Source organism: Ornithorhynchus anatinus, chromosome 1 (assembly GCF_004115215.2).
Source record: "Ornithorhynchus anatinus isolate Pmale09 chromosome 1, mOrnAna1.pri.v4, whole genome shotgun sequence".
Lineage (NCBI taxonomy): Eukaryota > Metazoa > Chordata > Mammalia > Monotremata > Ornithorhynchidae > Ornithorhynchus > Ornithorhynchus anatinus.
The window spans coordinates 164,247,515-164,262,832 of record NC_041728.1 but is presented as its reverse complement, the minus strand read 5'-3'; the positions used below and the strand labels follow the sequence as shown (position 1 = coordinate 164,262,832).

The 15,318-nt window shown below is 54.1% G+C and overlaps 1 protein-coding gene across 1 annotated transcript in view; it reads left to right on the top strand.

Moving 5' to 3' along the window:
- Window positions 1-15,318, top strand: part of DYNLT2B (dynein light chain Tctex-type 2B) — a 30,807-nt gene extending 15,489 nt beyond the window's left edge. The window contains exons 3-5 of the mRNA XM_029055988.2: window positions 1,995-2,064; window positions 7,245-7,308; window positions 15,159-15,318. Of these exons, the coding sequence (XP_028911821.1) occupies window positions 1,995-2,064; window positions 7,245-7,308; window positions 15,159-15,206 (182 nt within the window). The 3' untranslated portion in view covers window positions 15,207-15,318. The remainder of the gene's footprint in view (window positions 1-1,994; window positions 2,065-7,244; window positions 7,309-15,158) is intronic.

Genomic DNA, 15,318 nt, shown 5'->3' with positions numbered 1-15,318 from the left:
GCCGAATTGTCCATTCCAAGCGCTTAGTCCAGTGCTCTGCACAGAGTCAGCGCTCAATAAATACGATTGAATGAATGAATGAATACTCTGTCGTATCGTACTCTCCCAAGCGCCTAGCACAGGGCTCCGCAAGCGGTAAGAGCTCAATAAATATCATTGATTGCTAGTCTCCCAGGGATGTTCGGGGCAGAAGACTTGGAAGCAGGGCTACGGGCATTCTGGGCACCACCCGCTGACCCGGGCCCCCTTTTCCTCTTTCTGGGGACGGGGCGACCCTTGGCTAGGCCCAGATATGCAGGATCTCTAACTCGGGTCCATTCTGGAAGTATGCAGGTTTATTTTTTTATTCATTTCTTTTTTGAAAAGCGTTTATTAAGGGCTTACTCCGGGCCAGGCTCGGTACTAAGCCCCGGAGTTGATAAAATCTAATCGGGTCGGACACGGTCCCTGTCCCACGTGGGGCTCGCAGTCTCAATCCCCATTTGACAGCTGAGGGAACTGAGGCCCAGAGAAGTGAAGTGATTTGCCCGAGGTCTCTCAGCAGACGAGTGGTGGAGCTGGAATTAGAACCCAGGTCCTTCTGACTCCCAGACCCGTGCTCCATCCGCTAGACCACGCCGCTTCTCCACTTCAAGTGAGAGCACCTTACGGGATCGGCAGGACGGAGGCCTGCCGCCTCACAGGGAAATCAATCCATCGATTCTTCAATGGTATTTATTGAGCACTTACTATGTACTAAGCGCTCGGGAGAGGACAGTACAACAGAATTAGCGGACACCTCTGCCAAGCTTACAGTCCAGAGGGAGAGACGCAGAAGACACAGAGATGACGACGGGTGTTCTCGGAGTGATGAACTGCTCGAGCAGAGGGAGAGTGGTCGGGGGAGATAAAGTTTGGGGAATTGAACTCAGGCAGTGGCTAAGTGGAGAAAATCGTGTTTTTTGAGAGCTTACTGTGTACGGAGCGCTGTACTAAGCGCTTGGGAGGGTCCGATATAATAGGAAACAGGCACATTCCCTGCCCACAACGAGCTTACAGTCTGGAGGATTCCATTTCGAACCTTCTGTGACGCCTTCTTGCCTTTCCTACCCCTTCTCTGTGAGTCCTTGAGACTTCTTGTAAGGTGACTGGTCAGATCACAGTGAGAGGGAAAATGTTTCCCTTTGTCTAAAACGGTCCGTCATACAACCCGCCCCAGCGGAGGCCAGAAATTCTAGTAGGCAACGGGTACATTGTACGGTGGAGTCGATATTCTCACCGCCGCCCACTCCACTCGGTGCTCTCTAGATGCCAAAAAATGGAATTGTTCCCTCTTTGGTTCGTTCCCAGCTCACAGAAGCACTTAATTGTAGAACCGATCAGACGATTCGATTTCGGAATTTGGGAGACCCTTTAAATGCACGGAAACTGTACCTTCCAGCAGCCTGAATAACGTCTCGCGGATGCCGGCTGAAAATTTCCCATCAGAGCAGAACGCTCTTAAAATAAATCCGGTTTCTCGGTGGTATCCTGGGAACTGCCGGCTAATTGCTCGATCTGGGTCACCTTGGTTATCATCCTAACTCCGGCTTGCTGCCGTCTTGAGATCGGGGTGATTTTTTTTTCCTCCCCACCGTTTTAAGGCCAGAATGTTCATTCGTTCATTCGATGGTATTTACTGAGCGCTTACTGCGTGTAAAGCACTGTACTGAGTGCTTGGGAGAGTGCAATACAACCATCGTGATTTCACAGGACAGTTGTAAATTGTGTTAAAATGCCCATGGCCTTGTTGGGTGATAGTTATGTGACCTTTTGGAAGCAGTAAACCCACTATGAAACACGGAAAGAGTTTAAAACGCCTATGATTCTTAAGATTAATCAGACTAATCACGTTCCCATAACTGTGAACGCCGCTCATATGTTGCCATTTTCCAGTTTCAGACCAAACCTCCTGAGAATTTCAGCCCATCCTTGTCTTGTGCTTGAACCCAGTTTTCCTTCCCATCTCTTTCTAGAAATGGGATTTGACCGGTATAAGATGGTGGTGCAAGTGGTGATCGGAGAACAGAGAGGCGAAGGCGTGAAGTAAGTTATTACTTTCGCGTTGGATTGACTTTCTGGGTTTTGACTTTTATGTTTCCCAGGGCAGCAGAGTGATCCCTCCGGCACGAACAAACAAGGAGCACAGAGCAGCCGTTTGCTCTGATTCATGTTTGTTAGCGATTCGGGGAAGACCTGATCACGGAGGACAGTTTCGTTTCCAAGGGGCCTCATCTTCTCCCACTCCTCACTGGGAAGAAGGGAGGAGTTGAAATCTTCTTGCCTCTCAGCGCTGCTTCTGTACAGTTTTTTTTCAGGGTGATGGTTAGGCGCTTACTACGTGCCGGGCACCGTACTAAGCCCTGGGGTAGGTAAGCGTGGCTCAGGGGAAAGAGCCCGGGCTTGGGAGTCAGAGGTCATGGGTTCGACTCCCGGCCCTGCCACTTGTCAGCTGTGTGACTGTGGGCGAGTCACTTAACTTCTCTGTGCCTCAGTTACCTCATCTGTGGGATTAACTGTGAGCCTCACGTGGGACAACCTGATTACCCTGTATTTACCCCAGCGCTTAGAACAGTGCTGTGCACATAGTAAGCGCTTAGCAAATACCAACATTATTATTATTAGAGTTCCCCCCTCCACCTCCCTGTCTTTCCCTTCCTTTGAAGCCCACCCCATCCGCCCCTACCACCCACTCCAATGACTCGTCGCCTTTATTTAGCGCCTCCCGGGACCCACCTCCAACTCTCTGAATCGTTTCGACCTCTTTCTCCACTTTCCTTCTCCGTTTCTCCACCCCTCCGACGCCGACTTCACCGTCGACGTGGATGTTCCCGACGACCTTTCCGCCGTCCGCTTCCTCTCCCTCCTCAGCTCCACCGACCTCCTGCTCCGCCCCACCGGTCTGGCCACAGATCTCCTCATCTCTATTCACTGTACGATCTCTAACCTCACCCACTCTGTAATCCCACTCTCCGACCGCCGAGTCCTGACCCGGGTTCTCTCCCACACGCCCCCCTCCCCGCAAATCTGTCCTGTTCCCCCGACGGAGACCTGTAATCTTTTGACCTTCTCCGGTTTTCTAAAGTCAGCCTGCCCCGTCTGGTCTCCGTACCCACCCTACCTTCTCTCGAGACCCAAATCCACACCCTCACCGCGCGTTCATTCGCCAGAACTCAATCCCCTCGCCTCCCCAGTCCCTCCGCCAATCTCCAACCACTGACCGTACCAACCGTAGCCCTGGCTCACCTCCACAGTACGCTTCCTCCGCTCTCGCGCACGGAGAGCTGGCTGAAATCTAGACACCAGGCCGACGTCATCTATCGCAAATTCATCCTCGCCTGCTTCAATTCTGCCCCCTCCTCCTCCTGCTCAGTCCTTATTGTCGCCCGTGCTCATGGCCTGTGACAGCCGATTCAGACTTTTAACCCTCTGCTCAAACCCTCTCCCCCCTCGTCCCCGGTCTCTTCCCCCTAATGAGCTGGCCACATACTTCATCGATAAAATTGAGACAGTTAGACAGGGTCCCTCTAAAATCTCCCCTTCTCCCCCTTCTCCCGGAAACAGTATCCAATGAGGATTTGGATAAGGGGGCAAGGGGATCGAGTAGTAGTTTGGATGACGAAGAAAGGATGATAAACCCGACTGTTGGACCTTCACGATACCTCTAAAACCCTCCCTTTCTTCGTCATCCAAACTACTACTCAATCACCTTGCCGTCTACTACCTCACCTCGCTACTTTCCTACAACAACCCAGCCCGCGCACTTCGCTCCTGTAATGCTGACCTTCTCACCGTGCCTCCGTCTCGTCTCTCTCGCCGCCGACCCCTCGCCCACGTCCTGCTTCTGGCCCGGAACGCCCTCCCTCCTCAAATCCGACAGGCCATTACTCTCCCCCCCGTTGAAATCCTTATCGAAGGCCCATCTCCTCCGAGAGGCCTTCCCTGACTAAGCCCCCCTTTCCTCTCCTCCCACTCCCTTCTGCGCCGCCCTGACTTTCTCTCTCTGTACTTTCCCCCTCCCAGCCCCACAGCACTTATGTACATATCTGTAATTTATTGATATTAATGTCTGTCTCCCCACCTCTAGGCCGTGAGCTCGTTGGGGGCAGGGAATGTGTCTGTTTATTGAATCGGACCCTCCCAAGCGCTTAGTACAGTGCTCTGCACACAATAAGCACTCCATAAATACGATCGAACGATGGAATACTACCATTCCGATTCAAGCGTTCATCATATCCCGCCTCGACTACTGCGTCGGCATCCTCCCCGACTTCCCCGCCTCCTTTCTCTCCCCGCTCCGGTCCATACTTCACTCTGCTAGACATGACCCCTGCCCATAGGGAGCTTACGGTCTGGAGGGGAAGACAGACGTCAAAATAGATTAAAATAGAAGAAGATTCCCAGAGGTGCCGTGCGACTGGGCTGAGCATCAAAGTGTCTAAGGGGTAATAATAATATAATAATAATAATTATCGAGCACTTACTGTGTGCAAAGCACAGTAGTAAGCGCTTGAGAGAATACAGCATAACATCAGGCCCGTTCCCGTCCCACAGAGAGCTCCCAGTCTAGAGGGGGAGACAGACGTTACTCTAAGTAGATAAATAATAAACAAATTATAGATCTATCCAGATTAGTGCATATGTGCTGTGGGGAAGGGAGGCACATGAGTGGCACAGAAGGGATTGGGAGAAGAGGAGAGGAGGACTGAGTTCAGGGAAGACTTCCTGGTGGAGATGGGCCTGCGATAAGGCTTTGAAGTCGGGGCGGGGGGAGAGCAGTTATCCGTCTGATAGGAGGAGGGAGGGAGGGAGTTCCATGCCAGAGGTAGGACGGGGGCCAGAGGTCGGCGGCGAGATGGACGAGATCGAAGTACAGTGAGAAGGTTAGCACCGGAGGAAGGAAGTGTGTGGGCTGGGTTGTAGTAGGAGAGCAGCGAGGTGAGTTAGGAGGGGGCAAGGTGGTCAAGTGCTTTAAAGCCAGTGGTGAGGAGTTTCTGCTCGATGCGGAGGTGGATGGGCAACCACTGGAGTTTCTAGAGGAGGCACACGGCGAATGAATCCACGTTGAAGGGGGATCATTTAAAAAAAGAAAAGTTCGGCCCATATAATAACGACGGCATTTGTTAAGCGCTTACTATGTGTCAAGCACCGTTCTGAGCGCTGGGGTAGACACCTATCTATCTCCCCGCTCCTCTGTAACCTCCAGCGGGCGCCCTCCGGCCCCGGAAACTCCTCACCGTCGGCTTCAAGACGCTCAATCGGCCCTCCGCCGTAACCTCACCGATCTCTTATCGCCTAAACCGCACACTTCCCCACCTCTAAAACCAACCTACTCTCTGCACCTCAGTCTCCCCTGTCCTGCCACTGACCCCTTCCCCACATCCTCCCTGAAACCTGGAACTCCCTCCCCGTTCATATGCGACAGTCCACCCTCTCCCCACCTGGGAGTCAGGCCTGGGAGTCAGAAGGACCTGGGTTCTAATCCCGGCTCCGCCGCTTGTCTGCTGGGTGACTTTGGACAAGCCACTTGACTCCTCTGGACCTCAGTTCCCTCATCTGTAAAATGGGAATTAAGACTGGGCACCCCATGCGGGACATAATAATAATGATAATGTCGGTATTTGTTAAGCGCTTACTATGTGCCGAGCACTGTTCTAAGTGCCGGGGTAGATACAGGGTAACTGGGTTGTCCCACGTGAGGCTCACAGTCTTCATCCCCATTTTGCAGACGAGGTAACTGAGGCCCAGAGAAGTGAAGTGACTTGCCCAAAGTCACACAGCTGAGAAGCGGCGGAGCCGGGATTTGAACCCATGCTCTCTGACTCCCTAACCCGTGCTTTTTCCACGGAGCCATGCTGCTTCTCTGGGGATTACAACCCACGACCTCTGACTCCCAGGCTCGGGTTCCAAACTGGATCCAAACCCTAGCCACTGTTGGTCCAAGTCACTCGGTCACATCAGTCAGTCATATTTATCGAACGCTAACAGTGTGCGGAGCGCTGAACTGTGCGCTTGGGAGAGTACAAAATAACAGTAAGCAGACGCATAATAATGTTGGTATTTGTTCAGCGCTTACTATGCGCAGAGCACTGTTCTAAGCGCTGGGGGAGATCCAGGGTAATCAGGTTGTCCCACGTGAGGCTCACAGTCTCCATCCCCATTTTCCAGATGAGGGAACGGAGGCCCAGAGAAGTGAAGTGACTTGCCCAAAGTCACACAGCTGATAAGCGGCCGAGCCGGGATTTGAACCCATGACCTCTGACTCCTAAGCCCCGGCTTTTTCCACTGAGCCACGCTGCTTCTCTTGACTAGTGTGATGGCCGTTTGGATGGGCAGGAAACTCTCCTCACATGACCCTTCCTTCCTTCCTTCCTTCCTTCCTTCCTTCCTTCCTTCCTTCCTTCCTTCCTTCCTTCCTTCCTTCCTTCCTTCCTTCCTTCCTTCCTTCCTTCCTTCCTTCCTTCCTTCCTTCCTTCCTTCCTTCCTTCCTTCCTTCCTTCCTTCCTTCCTTCCTTCCTTCCTTCCTTCCTTCCTTCCTTCCTTCCTTCCTTCCTTCCTTCCTTCCTTCCTTCCTTCCTTCCTTCCTTCCTTCCTTCCTTCCCCTTCCCACGACCACAAAGAGGGCATCCTTATGCTTCGGCACAGCCGCGGCAGGGCAAAATTGCCCAGCCGTCAGTATTGCTAAGTCCCTTTTAGGTGTGGACTCTGTCCTCACCTTGGTACAGGCTCTGTGCTCAGCACGGGGCTCTGCACACCTAAATTCATTCAATAGTATTTATTGAGCGCTTACTATGTGCAGAGCACTGTACTAAGCGCTTGGAATGGACAATTCAGCAACAGACACAATTCCTGCCCATTGACGGGCTTCCAGTCTGATCACGGGAGAGACAGACAAAAACAATAGCAATAAATAGAATCAAGGGGATGTACACCTCATTAACCAAATAAATAGGGGAATAAAAATATAGACAAATGAGGGGAGGGGGAGGGAGAGGGGAAGGAGCAGAAGGAAAGGCGAGAAAGGGGGCTTCGCTGAGGGGAGGTGAAGGGGGAGCAGAGAGGGAGCAGAGGGAAAAGGGGAATGCTCAGTCTGGGAAAGCCTCTTGGAGGGGGTGAGCTCTAAATCAAGGAGATGTACACCTCATTAAGAAAATAAATCCCATCGATCGATCGACTGATTCAGAGCGCCGGTGTTAACGCGCCTTACTTTTTCTTTTATTGCTCAGCATGGCTGCCCGCTGCTTCTGGGACGCCGACACCGATAACTACGCTTACGATGTTTTCATGAACGTGAGTAGTTTCCAGAGAAAATCTGGGGCATTTTGGGGGGGTATTTATTAAGCACCTCCTCTGTTCCAGGCAGTGTGGACAGTCAGTCCGTCATATTTATTGAGTGCTTACTTCCAAGCACCGCTTGGAAGAGTATAATATAACAGTAAACAGACACAGTCCCTGCCCACAGTGCACTCACGCTCCAGAGGACCGTAATAATGATAATGACGATGGTATTTGCTAAGCGCTTATTATGTACCAAGCACTGTTCTAAGCGCTGGGGTGGACACAGGGTTGTCCCACGTGGGGCTCACACTTTTAACCGCCATTTTCCAGACGAGGTAATCGAGGCACAGAGACGTTAAGCGGCTTGCCCGAGGTCACCCAGCGGACAGGTGGCGGAGCCGGGATTAGAACCCACGTCCTCTGACTCCCAAGCCCGTACCCTTTCCACTAAGCCACGTTGCTCCTCTGACTCCGTGACCACGACTCCAGGGGGCAAGGATCAAGGCCGATTTAATTAATAATCACTGTGCTAAGCACCGAGTGAGACGTGAGCTGATCGGATCGGACACAAGCCGTGTCCCTTGAGGGGCTCACGGTCTTAATCCCCGTTTTACAGAAGAGGGAACTGAGGCACAGGGAAGTGAAGTGACTTGCCCAAGGTCACACAACAGACAGGTGGCAGAGCCGGGATTAGAACCCAGGTCTTCCCGACTCTCAGGCCCGGGCACGAGCCAGCTAGGCCGCGTTGCTTCCTATTCAGTTCCCACTGCGGGTGTCTCGGCTTCGGGAGTAGGTGAATCTTCGGGCCGACAGTGAACCGGGAATTTTTCTCTCGGCCCTTCGGGATTTCTTCTGAAATTTCTTTTTAGAGGAGTTTTTTTGATTTGACCTTCAATCGCTTTCTACTGTTTCATTTATTTGAATTAAATATTTCGGACTTGTGCCCCGAGTGGTTTTTTTTTTTTTTTTTTTTGGGGTCCACGAAAGGTGGAATTTCATTAAATATGTATATGGAAAAGAAAGAAAAATTGGAGGCAGGATTGATGATCTCCCAGTGCGCTGTCTGAATTGAGAATCGGTTGTAGTGTATTTATTGAGCGGAGCTCAGCACAGATTTAGTTGCCGTGGAATTTGGTTGGGGGATGCTCCAGCTTCGGATCTTACCGTACCCTGGAGAGGGAGCTTCCAGCCCCTTCGGATCCATTGGGAACAAATAGAAAAAGTGGGAAATTGGCTCCTCCCGCGGTCCCGGAACGCCCTCCCTCCTCACCTCCGCCAAACTGATTCTCTTCCCCTCTTCGAAACCCTCCTTAAAACTCACCTCCTCCGAGAGGCCTTCCCAGACCGAGCTCCCCTTCTCCCTCTGCTCCCTCTGCCGCCCCCCCTTCACCTCTCGGTAGCTTAACCCTCTTTTCCCCCCCTTTCCCTCCGCTCCTCCCCCTCTCCCTTCCCCTCCCCTCGGCACTGCACCCGTCCGCTCGACCGTATATATCTTCATCAACCTATTTATTTTGTTAATGAGATGTGCATCACCATCATTCTGTTTATCTGTTGTTGTTTCAATGAGATGTCCCTCCCCTCGATTCTACTTATCGCTATCGTTCTCGTCCGTCCGTCTCCCCCGATTGGACCGTGAGCCCGTCATTGGGCAGGGACCGTCTCTATCTGTTCCCGGTCTGTCCATTCCGAGCGCTTAGCCCAGTGCTCTGCGCGTAGTAAGCGCTCAATAAATACTATTGAATGAATGAATGAATGATTTGCGGCATGGCCTAATCCGGGAGTCTATCCCAATTCTCGGTTGCTCAGAGCGTCCACTACTTAAAAGTCAGTGTGGCGTAATGGATAGAGCACGGAGCCGGGAGACGGGAGGACCTGGGTTCTAATCCCAGCTCCGCCACTTGTCTGCTGTGTGACCTTGGCTGAGTCACTTTACTTCTCGGGGGGGGGGGGGGGCGCTCAGTCACCACATCTGTAAAATGGGGATTAAGACCGTGAGCCCAGTGTGGGACGGGGACTGTGTCCAACCTGATTACCTTGCTTCTACCCCCGGGGCTTAATACGGTGCCCGGCGCGTAGTAAGCGCTTAAAGAAATACCGTTAAAAAAGAGTCCCGCGGGGACGTTTTTTATTAATATTCAGGTGTTTGGACTGAACTCCCTCTCCACCCTCCCCACCTTCAAAGCCTTATTAAAAGCGCATCTCCTCCAAGAGGCCTTCCCCGACTGTATCCTCAGCTCCCCATCCCGTCTCCCTTCCTCATCGCCCACGCGCTTTGATCTCTTCCCTTCGGGTACTTGATATTCACCCCTCCCTCAGCCCCTCAGCACTTCCCTACTATCCCTAATTTCTTGATATCAATATCTGTCGTCCCCCCCCCCACCTCCAGGCTGTAAACGCGTCCCGGGCGGGGAACGTGTCAACCGACTCTGTCTCACTCTGCTTCCCCAAGCGCTTGATCCAACGCCGCGCGCGCAGTAAGCGCTCAAAAAATGCCAGTGACGGATTGATCGATTCGCCGTTAGAGAGGATGTCGAATCATCCTTTGCTGCCTGCCCCGGAAAGAATAAATTGGAAGCAGACGCGGCGCGGCCTAGTGGATAGAGCTCGGGCCTGGGAGGGAGGAGGTGACGGGTTCTAATTGCGCCTCCGCCACCTGTTTGCTGCGTGACCTCGGGCAAGTCACTGCACCTTTCTGGGCCTCAGTTCCCTCATCTGTACAACGGGGACGGAGACCGTGAACCCCGTGTGGGACGGGGATTGCGTCCAACCCGATTATCTTGTAATAATAATGATGATGCTGGTATTTGTTAAGCGCCTACTATGTGCAGAGCACTGTTCTAAGCGCTGGGGTGGATACGGGGTGATGAGGCCGTCCCACGTGGGGCTCACAGTTTTAATCCCCATTTTACAGATGAGGTAACTGAGGCACAGAGAAGCGAAGTGACTTGCCCACGGTCACACAGCCGACCGGTGGCGGAGCCGGGATTCGAACCTACGACCTCTGACTCCCGGGCCCGTGCTCTTTCCGCTGAGCCACGCTGCTTCCTCAGCGCTCAGAACGGTGCCCGGTACATAGTTCAAGGAGTACCGTAATAATAATCAGGACGGCCTTGAAACAGAGAGAGGGAGATTTCCAGGGAGGCGCCGTATAAAGCCCGAGGAAGCCGCTGTACTAACCACCCACCCCGCACCCCGGGATAAACCGCTGTTGGGAGCGGACCCTGCCCCTCCGAAAACACGTGGGCCCAGGAGCCGGCGACTGAAGTGCGAAAACAGTCCCGCGGGAGACGGTGCTCTGCACCTAATAAGCGCTCAATAAATACTACTGAATGAATGAGACCGATCGGGGCCGGCCCCGTCGGAAACACGGAGCCCATTTGGGCTGCCCCCCTCGGTTCCCTCCCGGCAGCCTTCCCTGCTCCGCTCCCGGGACGGAAAGTGTCGTCGAGGGGCTCCCCCGTCCCAGAGCCGGCCTCGGATCGGACGTCGTCAGTCGGGCGCGTTTACGGAGCGCTTACGCTCTGCAGACCGCTGTGCTAAGCGCGGGGGAGAGCGTGATCTGATAGTCGCTAGGCACGATCCCCGTCTTCAAGGAGCCGACGGTCTAGTGAGGGACACAGACGTTAAAGTCAGGGACAGGTCGGGGAAAGGGCCGAGCAGAAGGAGATGGATGGACGTGTGGTGGGGCCGGGGGCTGGCTGATGATCAGAAGGCTCGAAAAGGTGTAGACGGGGCCTCAAATAGCGAAGCGGCGGGGCCTAGCGGCTAGAGCTCGGGCCTGGGAGTCAGAAGGACCTGGGTTCTAATCCCGGCTCCGCCACTTGTCTGCTGGGTGACTTTGGACCAGCCACTTGACTCCTCCGGACCTCAGTTCCCTCATCTGTAAAATGGGAATTAAGACTGGGCACCCCATGCGGGACGTAATAATAATAATAATAATAATAATGTTGGTATTCGTTAAGCGCTTACTGTGTGCCGAGCACCGTTCTAAGCGCCGGGGGAGGTACAAGGGAATCAGGGTGTCCCACGTGAGGCTCCCAGTCTTCATCCCCATTTTACAGATGAGGGAACTGAGGCCCAGAGAAGCGAAGCGACTCGCCCACGGTCACGCAGCTGACAAGTGGCAGACCTGGGAGCCGAACCCCTGACCTCTGACACCCAAGCCCGGGCTCTTTCCACGGACCGCGTCCCCCCCGACAAGCTTGTACCTACCAGCGCTTAGTATAGCACGACCCGGTGGGTAGAGCCCGGGCCTGGGAGTTAGGAAGTCATGGGTTCTAATCCCGGCTCCTCCACCTGTCTGCTGGATGACCGTGAGCCAGTCGCTTCACTTCTCCGTGCCTCAGTGACCTCATCTGTAAAATGGGGATTGAGACCGCGAGCCCCACGTGGGACGGGGGCTGCGTCCGACCCGATCTGCTCGCATCCACGCCGGTGTTTGGTATGGTGCCCGGCACCGAGTAAGCGCTTAAATAAATGCCGGAATTATTATTATTATAATTGTTATTATGAGTCTAGTGCGCGGCACGAAGTCGACGCTTATCAGATGCCATTGGAGAAAAAAAATGGGGTGGGGAAATGAGTCCGTCAGAGCTGACGCACAAAAATATGTCCCGAATGTTGGTTTGGGAAGCCTTTTCTCTGGGAGTCTTCTCCGGGAGGGAAAGAGTAAGCCGCAGCGTTTGTGCTTCACACTTTCGAGTGCAGGGCTAAACGGAGGCAGGGACGAGGTGGCCAACGTGGGCTCTCCCGAGGTACCGTCTCGCGTTGGACCCAGTCCCTTCCCATGGGGATTCACAGCCTTAATCCCCCTTTCACAGATGAGGCAACTGAGGCCCAGAGCAGTGAAGTGACTCCCCCGAGGTCACGCAGCAGACAGGTGGCAGAACCCGGGATGAGAACCCAGGTGGGAGAAGCAGCGTGGCGCGGCGGATGGAGCCCCGGGCCTGGGCGTCAGGAGGTCACGGGTTCTAATCCCGGCCACCCCACTTGTCTGCTGTGTGACCTCGGGCAAGACACCGTACTTCTCTGGGCCACCGTTACCTCGTCGGTAAAAATGGGGGTGAAGACTGCGAACCCCACGTGGGACAGGGACTGTGTCCGACCCCATTGGCTCGTATCCGCCCCAGTGCTTAGTACAGTGCCCGGCACGTAGTAAGCACTTAACCAATACCGCAGTTGGGATTGTTATGACTCGCAGGCCCGGGCGCTATCCGCTAAGCCACGTTACTCGGGGGGTATATAAACGCCAAAACGGCTGTCGGGGAGTGTAGGATGGGCAGGTTCGAGAGGCGCCGGGCTCCCGGCGGGCCCGGGGAGCGTGGTGGTCTGCCAGACGGGAAGAAGGGCCGGGAGGCCGCCGGCCACCACGTCTAGTGGCCGCCCGCGCGTGGCCCTGCTCCATAAACTCCTCGTGGGCAGAGACCGTGCCTTCCGACCCTGTGGGATCGTAGGACGGGGCTCGGCACGCGGTCAGGTGCTCAATAAATGCCGACGGGCGGACGGAGGCGGAGCTAGCATTAATCCGGCCTCGCGGGCCGGCTGCTCCGGCGGCAGAACCGGCCCCCCCCCCCCCGCGTCAGCCCCCTCCGGATCAGGGCCGTCGGCTGGCAAACGGGAACCTGCGGGCAGAACCCGTGGGCGTGCTCACACTCTCAAAGTGACTCATGACATTCGATGACATCAATCACCCCATCCCGAACCCCGCAGACCTTCTGCCTTGTATCTTTTAAATTGCCTACGATAAATTACTCATCTCTTCGCATTAACGTCTGTCTCCGCCCGCCCAGACCGTAAGCTCGTTACGGATAGGTCTGCTCATTCTGTTGTACTGTGCTCTCCCAAGCCCTGAGCACGGTGCTCCGCACGTAGGAAGTGCTCAGTAAACAGAATTAATCGACGGATGAAGTGGAGAATCAGGCAGAGGGTGGGAATCATAGGCCCGGGTTGACGTTGGGCCCCGCGTTTCTCAGCCAGCCCGGTAGCCTGGCGGATAAAACCCGGGGCCGGGAACCGGAGGACCTGGGTTCTGATTCCGGCTCCGTCGCTCGTCCGCGGCGGAGCCGGCGGGTACGGTGCCCGCACGGGCCTCGGGCACTGCCTTCTCCGCTGGCGGAAGGAATAAGCCTCCCTTCCTCCGGCAGAGGATAAATGAGAGGGCGAAGAAGGGAAAGGATTCCTCCTCTCTACCGTTCCCAAGGAGGAATGACGTGCCCTCCGGAGTTCATTCAGTCGCATTTATTGGGCGCTTACCGTGCGCCGAGCACTGTACTGAGTTCTGGAGAGAGTATAATAGAACAATAAACAGTCAGGAGCATTCCAAGCTGCATGAAAGTCACTGGGTTGCATTCCACTAGGCCACCAGAAGCAGCCTGGCCTAGCGTGGCCTAGCGTAAAGAGCTTTGGAGTCGGAGGACCTGCCTTCTGATCCCGGCTCTGCCACTTTACCTGCTGCGTGCCCTTGGGCAAGTCACAACTTCCCCGGGCCTCAGCTCCCTCATCCGCAGAAAGCCGATCCGATTCCTTTCCTCCCTCCTACCTTCATTCATTCAGTAGTATTTATTGAAGGATGACATTTTTCAGTGAGAAACAGTGGAAAAGTAATAATCGGGGTGCGTGTTAAGCGCTTACTATGTGTCAAGTCCTGTACTAAGCGCTGGCGTAGATATGAGTTGATTCATTCGGATTTGCACAGCACTGTACTAAGCGCTTGGAATGTACAATTCGGCAACGGATAGAGACGATCCCTGCCCAATGATGGGCTCACAGTCTAATCGCTAGATTTTGAGCTCCATCTGATCATCCTTTTTGACCTCCCAACCTCCTGTCTCTCCCCACTTCAGTCCACACATCACTCTGCTGCCCGGATTATCTTTTTACAGAAACATTCTGGGCCCGTCACCCTCCCCCCACAAAAACCTCCAGTGGCTGCCTATCGACCTCCGCACGAAACAAAAACTTCTCACTCTGGGCTTCGAGGCCGTCCGTCCCCTCGCCCCCTCCTACCTCTCCTCCCTCCTCTCTTTCCCCCGCCCACCCCGCACGCTCCGCTCCTCCGCCGCCCGCCTCCTCGCCGTCCCCCGTTCTCGCCCGTCCCGCCGTCGACCCCCCGGGCCCGCGTCCTCCCGCGGTCCCGGGACGCCCTCCCTCCTCACCTCCGCCGAACTGACTCTCTTCCCCTCTTCGAAGCCCTACCGAGAGCTCCCCTCCTCCAGGAGGCCTTCCCGGACTGAGCCCCCCCCCTTCCCTCTGCTCCTCCTCCCCATCGCTCCAACTCCCTCCTTCTGCTCTACCCCCTCTCCCCAGCACTTGTGTATATTTGTATGTATTTATTATTCTATTTATGATGTGTTATTTATTATTCTATTTATTTTATTTATGATGTGTTATATCTCTAATTCTATTAATTTATACGGATGCCGTCGATGCCTGTCTACTCGTGTTTTGTTTCGTTGTCTGTCTCGCCCCTTCTAGACTGTGAGCCCGTTGTTGGGTAGGGATTGTCTCCGTTTGTTGCCGAATTGTCCATTCCAAGCATTTAGTCCAGTGCTCTGCACACAGTAAGCGCTCAATAAATACGAATGAATGAATGAATCACCTCCTATCTAGGCCAGCGCTTAGTACAGTACTTGACCCAGAGTAAGCGCCTAACACGCACCACAGTGCTTACTTCTGCACTGTTTCTCACCGAAAAATGTCATCCTTTCCCTTCCTTCTCCACTTGATCCCTTTCTCTTCCCGTAATCTCTCAGGGGAGAACTCTGCGGGTTTGGAAGGTTGGTTCCCGCTGACCCTGGGTACTGCATGAACCTATTCCGGCTAATCGTCTTTGGCACTAAAATCCTTCTCTCTCGTTTCCTCAGGACAGTTTGTTCTGTGTCGCGGCTGCATTCGGCTGTTTCTATTATTGATGCTTTGAAGAGCGCGCCAAAGGAAAGCTCAGAGACGTGAACTGTTTTCTTTTGCCGTACCTCCGGATTGAACTTGGATTTTGCCAGGATAAAAAGGAGTTTGCGGCTTGTC